Source organism: Acanthochromis polyacanthus, chromosome 5 (assembly GCF_021347895.1).
Source record: "Acanthochromis polyacanthus isolate Apoly-LR-REF ecotype Palm Island chromosome 5, KAUST_Apoly_ChrSc, whole genome shotgun sequence".
Taxonomy (NCBI): domain Eukaryota; kingdom Metazoa; phylum Chordata; class Actinopteri; family Pomacentridae; genus Acanthochromis; species Acanthochromis polyacanthus.
In genome coordinates this window covers 13,498,658-13,521,958 of record NC_067117.1, presented here as the reverse complement: position 1 = coordinate 13,521,958, position 23,301 = coordinate 13,498,658, and the positions used below count along the sequence as shown (strand labels likewise).

The window sequence follows — 23,301 nt, the reverse complement described above, 5'->3', positions numbered from 1 at the left end:
TAGTAAAGACAACAGCAAATTTCCGCACTGTCTCTTTTACTTAAACTACAACAAAACCAGTCATCAAAGATTTTAATTGTCTAACAATGCATCCTAGGAAGACTGTTTGTATGCTACTTTTGTTAACTATAAACTAAATTTAATGAGTTAAACTCTCAGCTGTTCATTCATTCAACTCATTTTAAGAACTCATGTTTTTAAATTCTAAAGTGGTCTAAATATGTTTTTAAATGACATTTCATATTCAATGAACCAGAAATATCCCAGCTGACTTGGACGAAGGCAGGGGACATGGATGGCTGAACCAGAAATAGTTAAAACTCATATATTTACATTAGGTAAAGTGAAAAAGATGAATATTTGACTAGCCATGTAAATATGACTTATTCCAAAGCACACAGTTTACTCCGGCCAGCCTGCTCTCACTGTGATTTTATGCTAAGCAGCATAGAAAAGAAAGGGGAATGACCTTATTTGGGGGAAAATAAACGTTTGACTTTTAGTTGCAGCTGCTGTTTTCACTTGTGCAAGCTACACAAACAGTAATGAACTGAGATTCAAAACGTCGCTTTGTAATTATATGAATGATTAGAGCGTCCACTGTACGTGCTGTACTTTAAAGTAAATAGCTTAATTTTAATCAGAAACGTCAACAATGGTTTCGCATTTTATACAGCTGATGGTGAATTGTCGCTTTGTGCTCCTTTATTTGTGGCTTCATACAGATCTGCTTTCAGCTTGTTAATCGCGTGCTGTGCATAAGCTTCACACAGAGCCCGGGGCCGCGCAGCTCGCTCCCAAAACCACCAGGAGCGAGCCTGACGCGCGTCCCCGCGCACGGGTCGAAGACGCAGCAGCTAAAGCTAAACGGGCTCTGGCTATCAGGCCCACAACGTTCACGGAATCCAGCGTCGTTCATTTTGTTCATGCAGACCTCCGACCGGCAGGGATTAGAAACGTGCGAGATCATATGTGTGTGAAGGGGGAAAAGGTATCGCAAGATGGTTCGGGAAACCAGACACCTTTGGGTGGGAAATTTACCCGAACATGTTCGAGAGGAGAAGATTGTGGAGCATTTTAAACGGTAGGTTACGCAAGACGGAGCCCGTGTTTGCGGAGCAGCGCGCGCTAGGTGCAGTACAGCTAGTTGGGATCGACTGGCTGCTATCAATGCTAACGCAGCTAACGTTAGCATTTTTAAGTTTTGCCTGTCAGAGGATTTCTTAAGTGCTGCGTTTACTATCTTACTATACGGCGGGGTTTGTTGAAGCAGAATACACGCAATAGAACCACTCGAGTGTACATGCGTATGATTTATGGTCTTTCGCTAACTTTTGCTAACGCCAAGAGGCAATTAGCTGGGTTTGCTAGCCGCCGAGCTTCCACCCAACCAACCATTTTGTGGGAAGTCGAGACGTTTTCGTGATCTGTACAAGCCAAAAGGCAGCTAACGTTAGCCGGACAGCGGGTTAAAAGCAGCAGACGACTCGTGTTATTTTAGTCGTTGGAAGCGTCTGACACTCAAAGTTGTTTCTCTGCTCAGCTGTGTTGGAGAAATATTGAAATGTAAAGACGCCAAAATCAGCCAACCCGCTGTGCCGATGACCAAATGTTAGCAAGTTGTTGAGCTGCTTGACGACAGTTACAGTCACCGACAGTACTCAAACGAAGCTTAATGTTGTGGTTTGGTTCGTCAAGTTAAAAGTAAAAGGCAAACCACGTTTTGCTCGCGTTAGTGAGACTGCACTTGCATGAAAAGAAACCTGATAGCATCAACTTATATGCTTTCCAGGGTTTGCAGAAGTCATTTACAGCTATGTAACGCCATATGTTGTTGTCATTTGTTACTGTGTAAAGACTACTCGATTAACTCGTTAATAGACTCCTCTACAACGCACAAACATTACAGTCAGTGGGATCAGTTGCTGTATCTCATCACAAATGGTCTGCTGTTAGCTGTGCGTTTGAGCATAATCCTTTTTATAGTTGTTGCACACTGACATTTGACATGTGTTAGGTCCCTAAGGGATGTTTGAGTAACTTTAGCACTTTGAAGCTTCTATTTACAAACCTCAATATTCCCAAGAGTACTCACAACACTTAGTGTAATCAGCCAGCATAATAATTGCACACGTAGCGGACAGTTTGCAAAGTTCATAAAGTAAACTTCTATATTGTGACACTAAAAAAAAAGATGTGTAAACTGGCATTTATCCATAATTAAGGATGGATGACTTTTGCTTTTAGCATCCATGCCTCTTCTGTTCCCAATTTACTGGACTTTGTCATACAGAAAGACAGTTGCACATGCCCTGTTCTTTGCTGGTGTATATGTAATTTCCTCTTTGTTTTCATTGTAATTTCCTCTCAGGTATGGCCGTGTCGAGAGTGTTAAAGTTCTGCGAAAGCGAGGTTCAGAGGGGGGTGTTGCAGCCTTTGTGGATTTTGTGGATATCAAAAGTGCGCAGAAGGCTCACAATGCTGTCAACAAGATGGGAGACAGGGACCTTCGGACTGACTACAATGAGCCTGGGTCAGTCCCTAGTGCTGTTCGGGGCCTTGAAGACAGCTCCCCCTCGAGCAGTCGAGACGTTACAGGATTCTCTAGGGGAACAGTTGGTCCAGTGTTTGGCCCACCTGTGTCCCTTCACACCAGAGAGGGACGTTATGAACGGAGAATAGATGGGTAAGTGGACATGGTGTCCCCTTAAAATCCAGGGGAATCTAAGTATCAGATAGGTGTACGACCTAAACACATAGCGGGGTTATTCGTGAGGGATTGATGCCTCATGGGGTTACACAAAGGTAATCTAGGGATCGTTCCACTTTCATCATAATTGACTCGCCTTGCCCATGGGATCTAAGTAAATTAACTACACATTATCATTTGGTAAGGTAACTATATTTCAAGGTTTGACATCTGGTTTGGATATTACATCTGTGAGGAATATCCTGGTGAGTTGTGGATTTATTACATTTTGTGGGAAACTACCTTGGGGAGCTTTTGGATATTTTCAAATAATTTTTTCTCCTAAACATGGGATCTAACCTTCATTTTTATGTGGAATCGCCTGAAGCTGGAAGTAAATCTCTATCATGAAGGATGCACGTTACTTTGAAGATCTATCCAGGTATATCATTACTTGAACCTTCCATCTTGGGTTGTCATTTTTTCCTTCTGGCAACAGCTGATGGTTGGACTACTTTTACCATTTTTTTTTGCATCTGTGGATACACCCTTTTCTGGATTTAAGTTTTGACCAAATGGATGGAAGATCTTTACACATCACAAGAGAGACTGGCGTAGTGCACATGTCCCAGGTTACCTCAGTCATTGTAGGATGAGATTAACTGTACATCATAAACACTTTTTGCCTCAAATGTGGAAGCTATACCAAGAAGACTTTGCAAGAACACTGAGGATCCTGGCATCCAACCAAAAAATATTGTGGAGCTATTGTTGTTTTGGGGTTGATAGGCAAGGAAGACACATGAAGAATGCGTAGTTGGGATGTACCTCCTGGATGTAAGCAATATGATACCCCATGCTGGATGTACTGATGTGGACTGTAGTTTGGATAGGTGTAGATGCCATTCATTTGGATTACTCGAGTGTGGATGTAACTGTGTGAGATCTCTGAGAGGAGAAGAACCCTCCAAGTATGTGAGAGGAAGCTGAAGAAACTTGACCGATTATCATGAAGACTTGAAGTAAAAACACCAGATGGGATCCATAGATTGTGGAATTATTTCATGCCCACAAACCCATGAGGATATTATGTGCCGAAATATGTATCCAAGACTCTACCAGCTTGTGTGATGTTATGTAACTTCACATTAACCAATGGAATACATTTTTAAGCCTTTTTTCCAACAAGAAGCTTAAATTTTGGGACATACTTTTCCTTCATACTACAAGACAAGACTGATCCAGTTGGATGTATTTTCCATTCGGGCTCCAACTCACTGAATAGTCAACCTGGAATGTGCTGAATACCGTGAAGTTCATCATCTCTTTTATTTTTATTTTTTAAATTCATATTTATTTATTGAGGTTTTATGTTCCTATGTTTTTTTCCCCACATGTCCTGAAATCCATAAAGAGGTCCATTTCTATGGTTGTTTTTTTTTTTTCTTCCTTTTTTCCATCCAGTGAAGAGATTTAAGTAGACTAACTGTGGATTACACATCAACAATCTACTGGCCTGGTGCTCACTATTCGAAGATAACGTGCAGTACAATTCAAGAGAACCGTTTTTGCTTAATTAAATCAATTGATTTTTTTCCCCTTGGTTTTTCATTCGGGCTCTTCCATTCTGACCACCTAGATTTTATTTGGATTAGTTTCGGTAACTTCTTTTCTAAAAGGTTGGTATTGCTCTGCCCTCTGCATAATTTCTTTCTCTAACCTTCATTAGTGCTTTGTTTAATATTAGTTTTGCACTGCTTTTAGGAAAATGTATTAATTTGATTCAAAAGAGGAAAATGTGTATTTATGTATAATATACATGTTTTTTGTCATTTATATGTCTTAATGCAAGTTCCTTTTTTTTCTAGGATCTTATACTGCAAAATATTATTTTCACATTGAACACATTGATCTAAAGTCTGCATGGCATTTTCAATTTCAATACTACAGAGGTCCTTGGTAGAAAAATGGTCCACTTGAATACTACTTCGTTTAGATATTTTTTTTTCTTACCAGCCTTAATTCATGAGCAGTCAGCCCTTGAAATCAGATCTCCTGGACACATTGAGGAAACTAAAGTGCTCAGTATTATTTGTCTTTGCCCATAAAAATGATCCTTAAACACTCCTTCAGTATTGTTGAATTGTGGCTGTATGAATAGATCTCACAGCTGAAACAATGAAACTTCCAGTGACTGTAATATTCTTTGGGCAGCTTTGTTTCTCATGACTGTTTTTGAATTTACATGTTCAAAAATGGTATTTGTCAGCACGCGATGTTGCTCCAAAAACAACAATTTTAGGCAAATTACATTTTATCTCCTTGAAGCAGCATAAAAAAAAAGCAGAGTAATTTTTTGTTTTACAGTGCCACCCAGTAGTTGGATTTTTTTCTTTCAGTATGTCTAATGCTAAACTCATTTTATAAGTCAAATTGTTTGGCCTGTATGTCCAGTTGGTGTTTTTCTGAGAGCTGATTTCCTGAAACTTTGCTGTGAAACTTCTTGTTAAAAAAGTTTTAGAGCAGTTCTACCATATGTGCTACTTTTGCAAACAGGAAAACCATAGAAAAGGGCAGTGTTTGGTTTTGAAGGCAAAAATTGACAAGAGACGAAGCTGTAGATTTTCTGAAGGCAAGAATGTCAAGATCTTGACTTTGAACATTCTGGTGCTGCTCTTTATAGCCATGTAATGCTACTGAAATGGAAACCACATTTTATCTGGCCTGCCCTCAGTTGTGTGTATGGTGTACTTGCCAATTTTTACTAGAGTGAATTTTAATGCCAGAAGTGCTTGTTTGGCAGTTTTGTTTAGAATCATATTAACTCTGTCTTTCCTTCTGTTTTTGATTCACAGTAGTTCAGAAAGCCGTGATCGTGCATATGATCACAGCCCGTATGGACACCATGACCGCAGTGGCACTTTCGACAGACAGCGTCACTACAACGCTGATTATTACCGTGATCGCTCTGTGTTTGCTGCTGCTGGCCCGGGGAGCAGTGCCATTGGGGGAAGCTTTGAGGCATCAGACCCACATTTTGACTCTAGAATACGAGACCCTTTTACTCTTACTAATTCTACACGACGTGACCTTTACAGAGATGACAGAGGACGGCGTGTTGATAGAACCTATCATCACCGTCGGAGTCGATCATCTCATTCCTCACAGTCAAGGCACCCTTCCCCACAACGGACCACGGGGCAGACCCCCAAAACTCCTCATTCCCCTAAAAGAGCCCCTTTGTCCCCTGGGAGAGGCCCAAGATCTCGATCCCGCAGTAGATCTTCAAGCTCTGATTCTGTCAGCAGCACCAGCAGCACGGGCAGTGGCAGGTGTGACATTTGTTTTGTTCAGGTTAATTTGATTTGATTGGATAAATACATTCTGTCTGAAGACACAGTATCAAAGTTGGTTCATTTGTAAATACTTGACTGATTCACGCTGACAAGTCTGATTGTGGTGTTCTTGTGTTTTTTTTTTTGGTTGGGTTTTTTGTTAATGACAGTGATTCAAACAGCAGCTCAAGTGATGGATCTCGGGCACGTTCTGTTCAGTCATCTGCTGCACATGCGCCTCCTCAGTCCTCTATGGTGCTCGATTCTGAAGAGCCGCGAAGAAGCTTTGGAATTAAAGTGCAAAACTTACCAGTGCGCTCAACAGGTGAGTTTTTACATTTGTCCGCCACTTGCTGCATTATCTCAACAGTTTTTGTTCTGAATGGGCTAGATTACCTCACCTCATACATAACATTTGTTTTTGCCGGGGTTACAAATGGGGCATTAAAACACACAGCATATGATGTAAATATTTTAATTGTGACCAGTCAGTGACCATGTTCATAAACCTAGTTTCAGGCTTATTTTATTGGAATACACAGAGCTTACCTCACTGTAATACAATTACCTTTTATGGACTTAAATGTTTGCCTTAGAACATTGTCCGAATATGTGACCATAGAGGTTGATCACCTTATAATTACTGTTGTGATTCACATGGCATGTTGTATAAAACAGTGGCCTCCAATCCTGTGCCATTTCCAACCCTATGTTGTTGTTGGTTTTTTTTAAACTGATGTCTAAAATTATGTTCTTGACATGTATTTCCCCTTCTTCTGTCATGGTTGCTTCTTCTACAAATATGCTTTCCTGTTTAGTGTCTTGTAGCCATTCATTTTGGATTTGATCCCACTGTTATACAGGTCACACTGCTTCTAGGATTTCCATAGTTGTGCTCTTGCCAGTATACTCCTGTAATCATACCAAAGGCTCCCAGGCCTCAGTCTTACATTCTATAATTTCCCATTAAAAGTCTGGAACTTCTAAATGTTTCACTTTAACTTAAAAAGTACCAGTAATGTTGTTATTTGTAAACAATGCAGCCTTCCAATTTAGTCTGATATATGTATACCCTTAAAAATTTAAACAATCAAGACCTAAACAAGGTGCAATGAAACAGTGCATCATTTTGGTTTGAAAGCTACATCAGTGCCACTGTTGCAATAGTTTAGTCTATTTTAGGAATGCATTCTTATGCTAAAAAAATACTTTCTGTTTATGACTGTTTTTTGTCTGAAAATTTTTCCCTGCGCAGACACAAGTTTAAAAGACGGACTCTTCCATGAATTCAAGAAACATGGAAAAGTGACCTCAGTGCAGATCCATGGAGCATCGGAGGACCGCTATGGTTTGGTGTTCTTCAGACAACAAGAAGATCAAGAAAAAGCCCTTAGTGTCTCCAAAGGAAAGCTGTTCTTTGGCATGCTTATTGAAGTCACTGCCTGGAGTGGCCCTGGTACGTAATAACACACAAAGCAGTGTTCATTGTCATAAATACTACACTGGTGCAGGCAGATTGATTCCCCAAGAGTGATTTTCCAAAACTTTGTGCTGATGGTGGATAAAATGGGTGCCTTCCAGTGTCCATAGAACCATGCTATATAGCATCCCAGACAAAGATTTTATATGTTCGTTGTTCAAATACACACTGTCTCCAATGTAATATGCCCAAAAGTACTAGGGTGCTGCATCTGGTGTTTTTTTACAATTTGCAAGCCAGCATGATTTTCTGGCGTTTCTGACCCACAGTTCTTTGTGTGGTGTCAAGTACGAGTACAAACAAGCTTGAGACACTGAGGCTGTACAGACAGATGACAGCTCATTTCGCACTACAGACTGTGACAATCAAACTTTAAGGCGGATTGTTGTGACGATGAAACAGTATGTCCCAATTATACGTTTACTGCATGGAACAGTATGTACTTTGTAAGGGCAGCTGCACTGAAGTAGTGTGTCTGTCGTATTGATGATTTAAATTAACGACCTCCTCCCTCAGAAACGGAGAGTGAAAATGAGTTCAGACCCTTGGATGGGAGGATAGACGAGTTTCACCCAAAGGCCACAAGGACACTGTTTATAGGGAACCTTGAGAAGACGACCAGTTATCAGCAGCTCCTTGACATTTTCCAGCGCTTTGGTGAAATTGTGGTAAGCTACCATCTGGTGGTACTCTGTAGAAGTAGATGTGCATATTTTACATTTTACATTCTCTAATTACTCTCTTTTCTTCTCAAGGACATTGACATCAAGAAAGTAAATGGAGTTCCCCAGTATGCTTTTGTCCAGTATTCTGATATTGCCAGTGTTTGCAAGGCCATAAAGAAGATGGATGGGGAGTACCTGGGGAGCAACAGACTAAAGGTAGTGTTTTACAGTAAACAAATGGGACATTTCTCGTCTGTATTCTATCCAGTGCGCAGTATTTTGAATGTATATTAAGCATGTTTTTCTCTTTCTCCTTAAAGCTTGGTTTTGGGAAGAGTATGCCCACAACGTGTGTTTGGCTTGATGGTCTGGCAACCAATATTACAGAGCAGTATCTCACACGGCACTTTTGCCGCTATGGACATGTAGTAAAGGTAAGGTGTTGTACTTTTTGCTTGCTTAAGATTTGCTATTTTTGATTTTTAGTGGTGTTTTTTTAAAAATATACTGTTGTCTGTTTTTAGGTTGTGTTTGATAGATTGAAAGGGATGGCCCTCGTCTTGTACAACAATACAGATTTTGCTCAGGCAGCTGTGAGGGAGACCAAAGGCTGGAAGATTGGTGGCAATAAAATAAAGGTAAAAAATAAAATTTAAATTGAATTCTTGATTAGTGGAATGTATTATTTATGTGTGCTTATTTAATTTCCATGTTTATTAATCTGTGATAGGTGGATTTTGCAAGCCAAGAGAGTCAGATGGCATTCTACCGATCTATGCAGGCATCTGGTCAAGACATTAGAGACTTCTATGAAATCCCTCCTGAACGACGGTAAATTCCCCATTGTGTTAATTGCATACAGGTTTTCTTTTTATTTATTTGTATCTTTAAAAGCGTGAAATACCCTGAGAAAAATGTCTGATGTAAGATGATAGTATTTGGAATGATAGTTCTATTGCCAAGTATGTACCTTCTCTGAATGGGAAAGTGACAGTGCGAATTATAAAAATGATAAATTATTAAGGTTTACAATTTTTTTCTTTTTGCTATTCTCTCCATTCACTTTACAGAGAGGAACGCAGACCTCCATATCATGAATTCACAGCAGAAAGGGCTTACTACGAGAATATACGAACCCCTGGCCTGTATCCAGAAGATGCCAGAAGAGACTATGCTGCACGCAGCAGAGACCGCTTTCCTGAACTGGAACATTATCAGGGGGATCATTTTGACCCACGCTATCACGAAGACCCAAGAGACTACAGGGACTATAGAGACCCCTTTGAACAAGACATACGAAAATACACATACATTCAAAGGGAGCGAGAAAGAGAGCGAGAACGTTTCGAGGCTGACCGTAGCAGATGGAGCCCTTCCCATCCAAGGCGACCTATCACTCCCACGGTATCACCTTCACCATCTGACCGTGCTCCCAGAGACTCAGAACGACGGGTTTACAGTCAATCCTCTGAGAGAAGTGGTAGTGTGAGCTCAGTGTCACCACCACATTTTGACAAATCTGAAAAGACCCTGCTAGAACATGCCTCGAAGAGTGAGAAGAGCAGTCAGCCAGATCGTGTAGCAGGGGCAGAGAAAACCAAACGCGCAAAACGGAAGGAGAAAGGTGACAAAGATAAAGCTGAAAAGATTAAATCGAGGAAAGCAAAGGGGCAATCCCCATCCAACCCACTACCTGAAACCGAGATTGAGGCTGGTTTTGATGGAGGGTCTGGAAGAGGGAGGGGATCAGACCAAGATGTTCATGAGAGACAGAAATGTAAGGGGGATGGTGATGCTCTTGTTGGAAATCCATTGTCAACTTCTCACCAGGATTCTGTAAAGAGTGAAAGATCTGAAATGAGTAAAGGTGATACTTCAGACTTGGATGCGAGAAATCGGCTAAAGAAACATCTGAAGTCAGATGTTGTAAATGATGGGAAGGATTCATCAGTGGATTCAGATCGCCTTGCTGCGCGAAAAAGGCGCTTTGCAGATTCTGGTGGAAGGACTGTTCGTCAGAAGAGAGGCAGGCACGAGGAGGAGGATGGCACTCAGTCTTCTGACTTTGGAGTCAGTGCTACATATTTGAAAGAATCAGAAATTGACAAGCACAAAGATTCACAGCGGAGAGAATCCAGACTCAAAACTGATAAAGGCGGCCCTCAAAAGGATGGTCAAGAGGACATTAGAGGACAAAAAGAAAAATCTGAGGGATCCTTGGAGCCAGTGGAGTCAAAACGACACCCAGGACACACTTCATCAAGGCGATTTTCACAAGAGGGAAATACAGAACAAAGCAGTGCAAGGGATCAGGACCACCATACTGCCTTCAAATTTGGTCAGAATGCTGAAACTAACAAAAGTACCAAGAACAAGGAAGACCATGTTGACATTGACCTCTCTCAGAGTTACCGAAAGCAGATGGAGCAAAATAGACGTTTGCACCAGCAGCAACAGCAGCGTGAGTCTGACAAACTTGACAAACAAGTAAGTCCCCAAGGAAGTGAAACGGAAGACTTGGAACATCGTAGTCTTGTGCATGAAGTTGGTAAACCACCGGAGGATGTGACAGATAATTTTCCATCTAATAAGTTAAAGAAACTAGACCGATTTGACACAGACTCGGGGATAAAGAGAGAGCGTGTCTACCGGAGCTTTAGACAAAAAAGTGAAGATCCTGATTGGAACAACACCTCTTCTCCAGGACATCAACACTTCTCTCACCATGCAGATGAGGATTTTGTGGCTGCTTCTCACAAAGAGTTGAGTAGAAATGATGAAAAAATTCACCCTGATCTGGAGCTATTGGTCAAAAAGTCCCCTATCACACCCCTAAACAAGATAAACACTCCTTTACTTACTGTGGAAGAAGAACAACAGAAGAGATGGGAGATGAGAGTTAAACAAGACTTATTACCTGACCTGAACTTTTCCAGAAGTCTAAGTAAGAACATTCACAACCGCAACCGTTTGGACTATGGTATGTGGCCTGACTTGGAACCCGGGGAAGTACGGTCTGACTCAGAAGAGGACAGAGAGAACAAACCCCACTCTCCTGTACCCTCCACATCCATGCCTTTTTCTGAAAGACCAAGAGCTGACAGGTTTTCAGACCCAAAATTAGCACATCTGGAAAGGAATAAATTCTACTCCTTTGCACAGGACCAGACCATCACACCTGATACAAAGGCTCTGCTTGAGCGGGCAAAATCTCTCTCATCCTCAAGAGAAGATAACTGGTCATTTTTAGATTATGATTCTCATTTCGCAAGTTTCCGCAACAGAAAAGACACTGAAAAAGTAGAGTCAACGCCACGACCTACACCTTCATGGTACATGAAAAAGAAAAAGACTCGCAGTGGATCTGAAGACAAACTTGATGACAGGAAAGAGGAGCCGAAGCCAGAGGAACAGGAACGCAGGGAACTGTTTGCCTCCCGCTTCCTTCACAGCCCCGTCTTTGAGCTGGACTCTAGACGACTTCAACACCTGGAACGCAAACATGAAGAACCTGAGCATAACCAACAACCTGGTCAGCAGGGGTCAATAGATGGTGAACTTGACTCAGGGCCAGTTGTCCTTTTCCATAGTCGTTTTTTGGAACTCACACGACTACAGCAACAGAAAAATAAAACTCTGCAGCCACCAGAGGTAAAGAGAGATGCAGTGGTCACAGATGAAAATAAAGTACCTGAAAAAGCATCTGTTCAAGAACAACAACCTGTACAGGCACCTGAAACAGCAGAATCTGTCATGGAGCCAGAAATTAAACCCATCAGTCCTGCTGAAGAACTGATTCCTGAACCCCGACTCACACCTACTCCTGTCACCCAATCTGTGGTCAAGGACTTTCCTCCGTCAGAAGAGAAATGTGTTCCGCTAAATCCAGCTCCTGATCCAAATCCCTCGGTGGTGTTTGTAAAGGAAGAGGTAAAAGAAATTGAACACGTTATGCCGCTGTACCACACCCCAACTGAGACATCAGATCCTGAACCTACACCTGTAGCAGCATCTGAACCCACCTATTCAGTAAATACATGTAAACTTTCTCCATCTGAAGGGAAGGCAGATGTTGTTACTGAGGATGTAAAACCTCCAATCACAGAACAACCAGGCCGCCGTGATTCCCATGATGAGTTTGTTAGCAGTTCAGAACCAGAGCTGGATCCTGAGACAACACAGCCATCAGTGCCTGAAGCCAGTAGTCCAACACCACCTAGTTTTGTAGAGGAGGTGAATGTAAAGAAAGAAAATTCTACTTGTAAAGCAGGAGCAGAGCCTGATGGGGAGAAGAAGCTTGTGGTTAGTAAAGTGCCGATGCCTAGTGACAATGACGCAAATGACGAGCCAGTCTCATCTCAGAAAGAGAATAAATCAAAAGAAATTAAAAATAAAAAGTACAAACAATCCTCTGCTCAGGTTGCTCCAGTTCCAGCAGTGTCTGCCTCTAGTTCCGAGAAACAAGCTACCCGCAAAAGTGAGCGCATTGACAAAGAGAAGTTAAAACGTGGCTCATCTCCTAGAGCTGAATCAAAGTCCACAGGCAAATCTCCCATTCATGGATCAGATCCTGATATGTCAGAGCAGAGCATATCATTAGGCAGAGCACGGCGAAGAAATGTGAAATCTGTCTATGCCACCCCTGTTGAAGACGATGCACCAGTTCGCTCTGGAAAGGAAATTACAGAGTCACCACGTTCTGCACGAAAGCGAGGTACAGACAAAGATGCCACGCAACAAAATGTTGAGCCGGATCAACCTACTCCAGCTCCTGTAGCTAAACGGGGCCGTCCTCCAAAAAATCGCAAACAAGGTGATGAGAGTTCAAACGCTAAAGCAGACAAACCTAAAATTGACAATAAAGACACAGATTCAAATGAATCAGAAAGTGGTGATCGAATTCCAAGAGTGTCAAAAGGGAAAACCTCTCCTCACGTCACAAAGAGTTCAGCAAATCAGGTGTCCACAGCTGTAGTATCTGCATCAACTAGGAAGGGGGAAAAAACTGAGGCAGCTGATGATGATGATCAGGAAATGGATTTTGCCGATGAAGATACCTTGGCTTTGCAAGATTCATCAGCTTCATGTACAGATTTGTCGATAAAAGCTGACCAAAAGAAAGAGGAGAAAGACAAACAAGGCATAGAACAAGGAAAAGAGAAAGATGTGCTCCATGAAAAAGCTAGTGGGGGTAAATCAAATGGGAAAGAGACTGATGGCCTGGTCTTAGAAGAAAAACCCACCTCAGAAAAAGACAGGATGGTTAGGGGAGGAAAAACCAAGTCAATGAGGACTCCCAAGTCTCCAGTCCTTAAGAACCTAAAAATCAAACTGAATGTCACTGAGGTGAAGGATTTCCTTCAGTTGGGGGATGAAGAGCTAGGGAATCAAGAAGATTCATCAAAAAAGTTGAGACCTAGTGACCACAGTGATCAAGTGTCAAAGTGCACTAATGTTGACAAAGGAGGCTCCAACAATGAAGAGAAGGAAAATTCTGCTTTGGAAACATCGAAAAGCTCAATTTCACAGGAGATGGAATTGGAGCAAGCTGTAGAGAACATTGCCAAACTTACAGATCCAACATTTCCAGCAGAACCACCAACACCTCCTGTTCCACATGCAGATGTCAAAAGTGACCCAGAGGAAGAAAAACCTTCTAATCCTGCAAGCGAGACAGAACTCATGGCTGCCATTGATTCGATAACAGCAGAGGATGCGAGTGTACCCTTAACACCAGCACCTCCTCTAAGTGCAGAAATGGGTTCAGAACCTGAGATACAAGACTTTGTTCAACCCGGGAAGGAAGATGAACCTGCCACAAATGCATCTGCTATACAGGAGGAACCAGCCTTACCAAACACACTCAAAAGGGGCATCAAAGGAAAACCAAAAACGCCTAAACGTCTTAAAACCCAAAAGCAAGTGAGAAAAGATTTAAAGGATGGACATTCAGTAAGTGAGGAACTGACCACCCCTGATGTAAAGATTGTTTCTGAGACACCTCCAGCAGCAGCAACTGCTGCAGTTATTACTCCCACTACTTGGAAATCAGAGCCGGAGCTCTCAGCTGTCAAGGCTACAGACATAAACGCAGAGTCAGAGTCATCGTCTGAAGAACCACGTCAACATCCTAAATCAGTTTACCCCCAGTCTAAGAGTCCTATATGCCCAAAACCTCAACAGTTGCCACCCGAGTGCATCTCCCCTTCTTTGTCTCCACTAGCTAACAGGCCAAATATCAGACCCGTTCCAACAAGTAGAATTCCTGTTTCACCACCAGATTGGTGCCACCAGTCTAAAGATGCAGGTATTTCCCCTTCACCTGTTGTGCCGTTAGCAGCCAAAGAAAACCAGCCTTTGCCCTCAGAATCAGAAAACATGGATATTGATCATGGCACAAGTGACCTGAGGCAGATTCTTATGAAACACAAGACTGTTTCCCTGCCAGGCAGTAGTCCTGTTCCTAGCAGTCTGTCCAGTCTTCGAGATCAGAACCTTTCTGAAAGTAATCCTCAGCTCACAGCTGTTGTGCCAAATAGATCACCACTCCCTGATAGTAAAATGCCAGCTCATCCAGCCCCGCCTATTGTTCGACCTCCAGCCTCACTAACATCTCCCGAGACAAAGTCTGTTATCTCTGTTATTGCATCCACTGCAACTTCTGTTATCAGTCGTGTTTGCAACGCTCCTGAGCAAGAAGACAAAATGAATATGAACATTGGAAATCCCTGTGTGGACATGGCTTTACCCAAAACAACCTACAGGCCCAGCAAAGATGATACTGGATCATACCATGGGCCATCTGTTGGTGATGAAGGGGGAAGTGGTGCACGCTTCATTGTTGAGAGCCCGACTCTTGGTACTGGATCTTGTTTAGGTCTGAGAGTAAATACATCTGAAGGAGTGGTAGTATTGAGCCACTCTGGGCAGAAAACAGAGGGACCTCAGCGGATTAGTGCAAAGATAAGTCAAATCCCTCAAGCAACAGCAGGTGATATGGAATCTCAGCAGCTAGTATCCATGCCTCAGATTAAACAGGAAATGTATGGTCACTCTCAGTCAGGACTTAGGTCATCATCACAGACAGACCATGGGCATCCTGGGAAGCCACAGTTAGCTCTGTCTTCTATTAAACAAGAGAGTGCTGGGCTGGAAAAGATGGATGGTACTTACCAATCTGGACCTCAAGGTGTGGTGAAGCGTCTTACACAGGGTAACCAGCAAGTAATGAGTTACCATCAAGACTACATGCCATTAAAACATCAAAAGAAAATGGACAGTGGTGATCCTCATGGTACAGATGGAACTAAACCACCTTGGACCTCTGCTGTAAGTCCGGCAATAAGCCCTCATTTGCCCTCTCCACCTGGAAACCATGTAGGTTTTGTTACAGCACCTGGTGACAGACCCCCTTCACATCTTAGTGCAGTCAAACAGGAACCAAGATCCCCACGCAAGTCAGGCCATCCACACTCTCCTTTTACTAAAGTGTCCTCACCCATAGGCTCCTCATCACCCAAGGGCATTCCAGTAATGTTACCCACTGGGATTCCTGCCATGCAGCAGTTTATTACTGGTGTGCATCATCCAGAGCAGTCTGTTATCATGCCACCTCACAGTGTGCCTGGAGGCTTGGGACGGATGTCTCCTCATTGTGTCACCCAATCAATTCAAGTGGGGCATCTGGTCCAAGGAGATGTAAGGGTCAATACTCCTCCTCTCTCTGTGATGAGCTATGGGATTCATAGTGACCCTCTGGCCTCTGCCTGGTCTGGTCCCATGCAGCCACGGCCTACCTCACCCCAGGCTGTTAGCAGAGACAAGGTTCTCAAAGTAAACCCAGGTTCTTTGAGGGGTCATGAGGGGGAACAGGAAGAATCCAGACACTTCCATCAGCCAGGAAGACCATCTGCTGCACAACTGAAACTGGAGACTATGCAGTCAGATCCTCGTGGGCCTTTGCGAGGTGTCCAGTTGGAATCGTACATGGCACAGAGAGATATGCGCGTGCTCATGCACCAACCGGGCGAGCGTTCGACCACAGACCCTCATTCTGGACACATTCAAGAGACTCTTCCCCAGTCCTTGTCTCCAAGAGCACATGTTCTGCCTAAAGTTGTGTCTGAGAAAGATCTAACAAAGTCATTAGAAGCTAAGAGGCCGCACTCCCCGCTTCCAAAGGATGGAATGATGGGGATCAGGCAATCTGGGCCAGCAATGGCATCTCCCCAGAGAGTTCAACTAATCCAGCCAGGACCTAGTGGCTCATTCCCTGAGTACTCAGGGATGTACTCCAACCCAAGAGGCATCCATTCTCAAATACCAGAGACCTCTCCTGTTGGACATGTCACACCAACTATGGTGAGTTTACTGCACTTAACATGCCAGTTTAACATGGACACACACATAAACCTGATGCGTCTTCTTTGCATTATAACCTACATTTATGAAAGATGTAGCACATTATGTCCATTTCATTAATACCACTGAGTTTAGCGCTGCATTGCAATCATTTTCTCTTATATCAGAAGTGTTTAACTGTACTTTTTAATCAATACTGATAAAAACAAAACATTGCAAAAACCAAACATTAAAGCCTTCATAAAAGAACCATTTGTTTCTTTGGCTGGGTGCACCTCCCAAACGGTCAGAGTGTAGTAGCCAGTGTCTGTTGGTATCTTCCTCAATGTGCTTCTGACACAATGCACTGTTTTCTTGACTACGCAGGGAGCAGACCTCCAGACAAAACCAGATGGCAAGATGACGCAGCCTGTTAATATGGTGCAGTTGCTCACGGTAAGACAAAACTCACCACAGTTCAAGATGTGTTCAGGGTTGTTGGTTTGAAAAAGAGCTGGCTTTGTCTGACTCACTTGTCTTGTATTTTGTCGCATATTTAAACAGAAATACCCCATTGTGTGGCAAGGCCTGCTGGCGCTGAAGAACGACACAGCTGCAGTCCAGTTGCATTTCGTCTGCGGCAACAAAGCTTTGGCTCATCGATCGCTGCCTCTACAAGAAGGAGGCGCCCTGCTAAGGATTGTACAGAGAATGAGACTAGAGGCTTCACAACTGGAGAGTGTAGCCAGAAGAATGACAGTATGTGTCTTTTGTCCTAATCCTGCCAAGTCATTTACTGTTTCATTAAACTTAGTCCGTTAACATCGTTTACCTTTTCCTTTCCATAGGGGGACAGCGACTACTGTCTTCTCCTTGCTCTGCCATGTGGACGAGATCAAGACGACGTTCTGAATCAAACTCAAGCTCTTAAGGCAGCGTTCATTAACTACTTGCAGACAAAACTGGCTGCTGGTATCATCAATATTCCCAACCCAGGTTCCAATCAGGTCAGACATTTTTGCTCACTGTGTGCTAATTTTTCACTGAAATATAAAGTCCTGCCCCTCCTATGGAAACATCACAACTGTTGCTATAAATATAGGGAACTGAATGTTTTCTGCGGAATATGGCACAGTTACAATGCCATAGATAAACAAAATTACCAGAAGCAGCTTGTACAACACTTTCAAGTGTCTGTAGGTGTTATGGTGACTCTACATACTGCAGGTATTTTACTGCTAAGGTTTTTAATTTGTTTCCACGCTTCTGCTCAGTCTAAACACAGCCTGCAGTTCAGTCGAAAAGAGTCTGAATTTGGTGTTCTGGTTGCATCAAAGGGCGCAGTATTTTTTTTTGCTTTTTACACACGTGGACAAAATTGTTGGTACCCCTCAGTTAAAGAAGGAAAAACCCACAATTCTCACTGAAATCACTTGAAACTCACAAAAGTAACAATAAATAAAAATTTATTGAAAATTAAATAATCAAAAACAGCCATTACTTTTGAATTGTTGATTAACATAATTATTTAAAAAAACAAACTAATGAAACAGGCCTGGACAAAAATGATGGTACCTCTATAAAAGATTGAAAACTATTTGACCAGAGTGACATGATTTACTCAGGTGTGTCATTTAATTGACATCACAGGTGTTTCCAAACTCATAATCAGTCAGTCTGCCTATTTAAAGGGAGACAAGTAGTCACCCTGCTGTTTGGTGAAAAGGTGTGTACCACACTGAACATGGACAACAGAAAGCGAAGGAGAGAATTGTCCCAGGACATCTGAAAAAAAAATTCTAGACAAACATCTTAAAGGTAAAGGCTATAAGACCATCTCTAAACAGCTTGAAGTTCCTGTGACAACAGTGGCTCATATTATTCAGAAGTTCAAGACCCACGGGACAGTAGCCAACCTCCCTGGACGTGGCCGCAAGAGGAAGATTGATGACAAATTGAAGAGACGGATTGTTGGAATTGTATCCAAAGAGCCCAGAGCAACCTCCAAAGAAATTAAAGGTGAACTCCAAGGCCAAGGTACATCAGTGTCAGATCGCACCATTCGTCGTTGTTTGAGCCAAAGTGGACTTCATGGGAGACGACCAAGGAGGACACCACTGCTGAAAAAAACTCATAAAAAAGCGAGACTGGAATTTGCAAAAATGCATGTTGACAAGCCACAAAGCTTGTGGGAGAATGTCCTTTGGACAGATGAGACCAAACTGGAGCTTTTTGGTAAGGCACATCAACTCTATGTTCATAGACTCAAAAACCAAGCATACGAAGAAAAGAACACTGTCCCTACGGTGAAACATGGAGGAGGCTCAGTAATGTTTTGGGGCTGCTTTGCTGCATCTGGCACAGGGTGTCTTGAAAGTGTGCAAGGTACGATGAAATCTGAAGACTATCAAGGCATTCTGGAGAGAAATGTGCTGCCTTGTGTCAGAAAGCTTGGTCTCAGTCGCAGGTCATGGGTCTTCCAACAGGACAACCATCCAAAACACACAGCCAAAAACACCCAAGAATGGCTGAGAGAAAAGCGTTGGACTATTCTAAAGTGGCCTTCTATGAGCCCAGATCTGAATCCCATTGAACATATGTGGAAGGAGCTGAAACATGCCATTTGGAGAAGACACCCATCAAACCTGAGACAACTGGAGCTGTTTGCTCATGAGGAGTGGGCCAAAATACCTGTTGACAGCTGCAGAACGCTCATTGACAAATACAGAAATCGTTTAATTGCAGTGATTGCCTCAAAAGGTTGTGCAACAAAATATTAAGTTATGGGTACCATCATTTTTGTCCAGCCCTATTTCATTAGTTTGTTTTTTTAAATAATTATGTTAATCAACAATTGAAAAGTGATGGCTGATTTTGATTATTTAATTTTCAATAAATTTTTATTTATTGTTACTTTTGTGAGTTTCAAGTGATTTCAGTGAGAATTGTGGGTTTTTCCTTCTTTAACTGAGGGGTACCAACAATTTTGTCCACGTGTGTATATATTCTACTGAGATGAACCGTTTTACTTCTGGACATTTTTTAAATTCGTTGTGTCAGAGTGGTTTCAATCGCTAATGACAGCTTAGATTTTGTTAATTTTCCAGATGAAACAAAGTAAAGCCCAATAAGCTCACTGGCAGTTTGAAAGCTGAACATCTGAAAATGTTTTTACTGTTTCTGGCCCCAATTTCATGCAGTTTTTTTATTTTCAAAAATTTTAAAATTACTTTTCATTTTATTTTATTTTTTTGTAAAGATATCTTTTAAACACACCTGCAGGGTTTTTGGTCCAGAGGATTAAACCCAGCAGGAACTATTGTGATGTTTCTGATTCTAAATCCTCAAACTCCATGATCCTTTGCAGTCACAAGAAATGGATTTAAGATTAAAAAAAAAACCCTCAAACACAATACCATATATGTGGAATGTTGGCCAGGAAACATAGCTTATGGCTCCGTATTTAGCCGCCTCTGGTCATGGTTTCATTGGCAAGCCACTCAGACGAGGATTTAATAATAATGTATATTTTGGAACATAAAGCTGATTTCATGTAACGGAGGCTTGTGGCTTTTACTTTCCTTGTATTTTCCTCCCCCAAAGTCTTGTTTTGTTTTTGGAGCAGCAGATAATACAGCACAGAGCAGAGTTTTATGGATTCTAAGATTTTCAGTAGAGCTGGTTCTCCAAGATCTGCTCATATTCATAATTCACCCTGAAACTATCATCCATTTTCTTTGAATGTACACTGAATTGTTTTTACCGCTACTTTGCACAAACCTGCACTTCTTATGTGTAACTGCTGTTTTTTGTTTTTCCAGCCCGCCTATGTGCTCCAGATTTTCCCACCATGTGAGTTTTCAGAGAGCCACTTATCCCAGCTCGCCCCTGACCTGCTCAACAGGATCTCCAGCATCTCACCACACCTCATGATTGTCATCACCTCTGTGTAACCTTCACTGCAGCGAACTGTCCCAACGATGGATGTTCTCGCCGAGGCGCCTCAGGAAACCAGAGGAATATGAAAATGTGTTTTTTCCTGGACACAATGGGAATGTGTAGGATTTACCCTATCAACACTTTTTGCTTTTTTCCGTCAGTCTTCTTTTTTTCCTTTGTCACTCCTGTCTGGTATATTTGTCCTTCTCAAAAGAACTCAGGGATGGATCAAACCAGAATGAGTCTTACTTGACCGTTTCTCTGCTGTATTTCTATTTATTGGAGTTTTATTTTAATGTTCAGAGATGCTCTGAAGAAAAAAAAATCTGAATTAGTGAACATCTGGGTGGCCTGTTTTCTTTCATCTGTCGTTTCATTGATTGTCATTTTATTTTGTCACGAGAGGATCGTGGAAGCTGTTGTACCGCAATGGCTGAAAGGACATTTCATCATGTAATTTTAAATAATTCTGTACAGACTTCCTCGCCCAGGCTTTCTTAAGAGGAGGAACATTAACTTGTAAAACTACGGAGACCCTGTAGAGGACCACATTCGTTTAACAGCTCCTTTAATTCCACCAGCTCTGCTCTTTTTCTCACACTACTGAAGCAGTTACACCTCTGGCTCCTGCCTTCGCATTGAACAAGCTACAGTATAATTTGGGAGTTTTTGGATACAGGACTTTGTAAATATTTTAAATATTTAAACGCCAACGGAGCTCGGACAACTTGACAGAGACTTGAACTCTGGGACAAACCAGAACACAAAGTGGGGAAATTTAGATGGATCCTTAATTTTTGGGTGTAAATACTTGTAACAAGAAGGTTGGCGAACTCTCTTGTTTGGAGTTTGCTGATGGCACTTCATATTTTGTAACTCAAATAAAACTCCAGAAAATATGGGTATTTAAGGTAATTCTTTATTTTTAATGTTTTTTTGACACGATGTTTCCATCAGCCCAACTTTATTTTCACTCGTTTGTACTTAAAAAGACGTCACTTCTATTTATTAAAAGCAAGGGTTCACTTACACTTCATGTCATACAACAAAGATTGAAACAAAGTAAGGGTTTGTTAGCAGATCCTGACCCCGTTAGCTGAGTACAAATGGAAAATGCTACAGCAGCCTATATAATTAACAGGATTTACTAGTACGTGAGCTACATGCAGTGTGAGTCTGTTCATGATTGAAATAACATTTTCCCATAATTTAGTGTTACATGAGTTGAACACTAATGTCTCAGTGGAAGTGTGCCATAGTTGTATTTATGTATATGGTTGGTTTTGTGTTCTTATAAAAGCTCAACTGTAACAACAGGTTTAGTTAAAGCTATAATTGGTAACTGTTTCAGCTATTGAGCACTTTTACTGCGTTTCTAATATTTTAACTTATCGTTCCAAACGCAGAGACATTAGCTTTATTCAAAAGCCCCAGATGAGTCATGAATTTGCCCTTATTAATTATTTTATCACCATTATTTACACTTGTGAATTGTTTCCTTACTGTGACTCAAATGGCCCACTGAGGGAAGACATGATAGTAGTTCCAATAAGTTAAAAAGAATAATAATTGCAGCGTTAGCACTCTGAACCCTAAGCAGTTTTATGCCATTTTTTTAAGCATTCTTTTATGACTATGAGCTCATTGTTCACCTCCATATGAAGTTGTTTACCTCTATGGAAACTGTAGAAAACTAAAAAATAGAAATAATGAAAGTTGAATTTCTTACCTATTTTACAAAAATGTAAATAAACTGTGTATATCATCAAGTGCCCACAGAGAGTTCCCAACACTGGAACAAATGACTCTAGCTCCTATAAATACTTTACTACTTACATTTTCAATTTGTTTTCATAATTTCCTCTTTTCTGCTCTGTGTAAAGACGGCCTGCAGTTCGATTTTCACTTGGAATCGTACTTTTCCAATAGTGGCGACGCATTTTAACAAGATACGCTTTTTTTTCTTTTTTTTTACAATTCTCTGACACTTAACACAGTTCCAGAAAGATATTTCAGCAGCAGCTTTCTCCTCTGAATGCCGTTTTTGAGCCATCATGCATTTATTGGTAAAATGTTTACTTATTTTTCTCTTAATTTCTCTGATTTGTCTCCATTCTTGCCTCTGTGTAAACATAGTCTGCACTTCAGACCAAAACTCTGAATTTTTGCTGCTTGACAGTCATTCACAGCTGAGGGAATCATAGGTTCTATGTTTCACAGAGGAGGACAGAATTTTATTTTTTTTTGCAAGATGTGGTGCAAATTACATATTTTGGTAATTTTTTAATTAAGGCTGATAAGTAATTTTGCTGCAATGTTACAAATCGTAGGTAACTAGTAGCTCGAGCATTTTCAGAAAATTGAAAATCTGACCATTCTTGCAGTTTAACAGTTTCTGGCTCGAATAAATACTGTAATTTTGGTGTTTTTAAAAAATATAATCTGCCTTTTAAACCTGCTGGCGGTTTTTGGGGTTCAGAGGGCTAAAGTTCTGTATGTTGGTTTGTTTACGCTGCATCATCCTGGACTGTCGGTTGATCAACTGAAGCTTCATCTGTTATTGACTCTCCTGTTGTCCTCATTTACGGGCACCAAAAAAATGTTGTTTCCTTGTCTGAAAAAAATCCCAAAATTTCAGAAAATTTGCAAACCCTTCAGTAGTAAAAATCCAATAATTCCTTAAAGATTTTATTTTAAAAAAATCCCCCAAATTTGGTGGGAAAAGTTTTGTAAATATTTTCAAAAAATAAGGTAGAAATCTTCCCAAAAAATCCTAAAAATATGTAAAGTGATTACATATATATCAGTAAAACATCTAATATTTTCTTTAAGAACATTCAGGAAAAAAAATCA

General features: G+C 41.4%; 1 protein-coding gene across 2 annotated transcripts; it reads left to right on the top strand.

Annotated features, from left to right (window-relative positions):
• The first annotated feature begins 793 nt into the window (after window positions 1–793).
• On the top strand, window positions 794–21,347 carry si:ch1073-335m2.2 (msx2-interacting protein). Of its 2 annotated transcripts, none has more exons than XM_051947818.1 (15): window positions 794–1,084; window positions 2,372–2,686; window positions 5,548–6,021; window positions 6,195–6,349; window positions 7,280–7,480; window positions 8,021–8,172; window positions 8,260–8,385; window positions 8,490–8,603; window positions 8,694–8,807; window positions 8,900–9,000; window positions 9,240–16,530; window positions 16,897–16,965; window positions 17,074–17,268; window positions 17,358–17,516; window positions 20,331–21,347. In XM_051947818.1, the coding sequence occupies exons 1-15, from the start codon at window positions 1,002–1,004 to the stop codon at window positions 20,460–20,462; spliced, it is 9,681 nt and encodes a 3,226-aa protein (XP_051803778.1). In that variant the 5' UTR covers window positions 794–1,001; the 3' UTR covers window positions 20,463–21,347. The 2 variants fall into 2 exon arrangements, with proteins under 2 accessions (XP_051803778.1, XP_022049680.1); XM_022193988.2 differs by having other exon boundaries at window positions 5,545–6,021.
• The last annotated feature ends 1,954 nt before the right edge of the window (window positions 21,348–23,301 follow it).

Excerpts from the sequence above, each read along its gene's own strand:
- si:ch1073-335m2.2 (XM_022193988.2), top strand. The coding sequence starts at position 1,002 with ATGGTTCGGGAAACCAGACACCTTTGGGTGGGAAATTTACCCGAACAT. Across the intron at positions 1,085-2,371 it reads ATTGTGGAGCATTTTAAACG|GTATGGCCGTGTCGAGAGTG; the intron begins GTAGGTTACGCA and ends ATTTCCTCTCAG. Across the intron at positions 17,517-20,330 it reads CCAACCCAGGTTCCAATCAG|CCCGCCTATGTGCTCCAGAT; the intron begins GTCAGACATTTT and ends TTGTTTTTCCAG.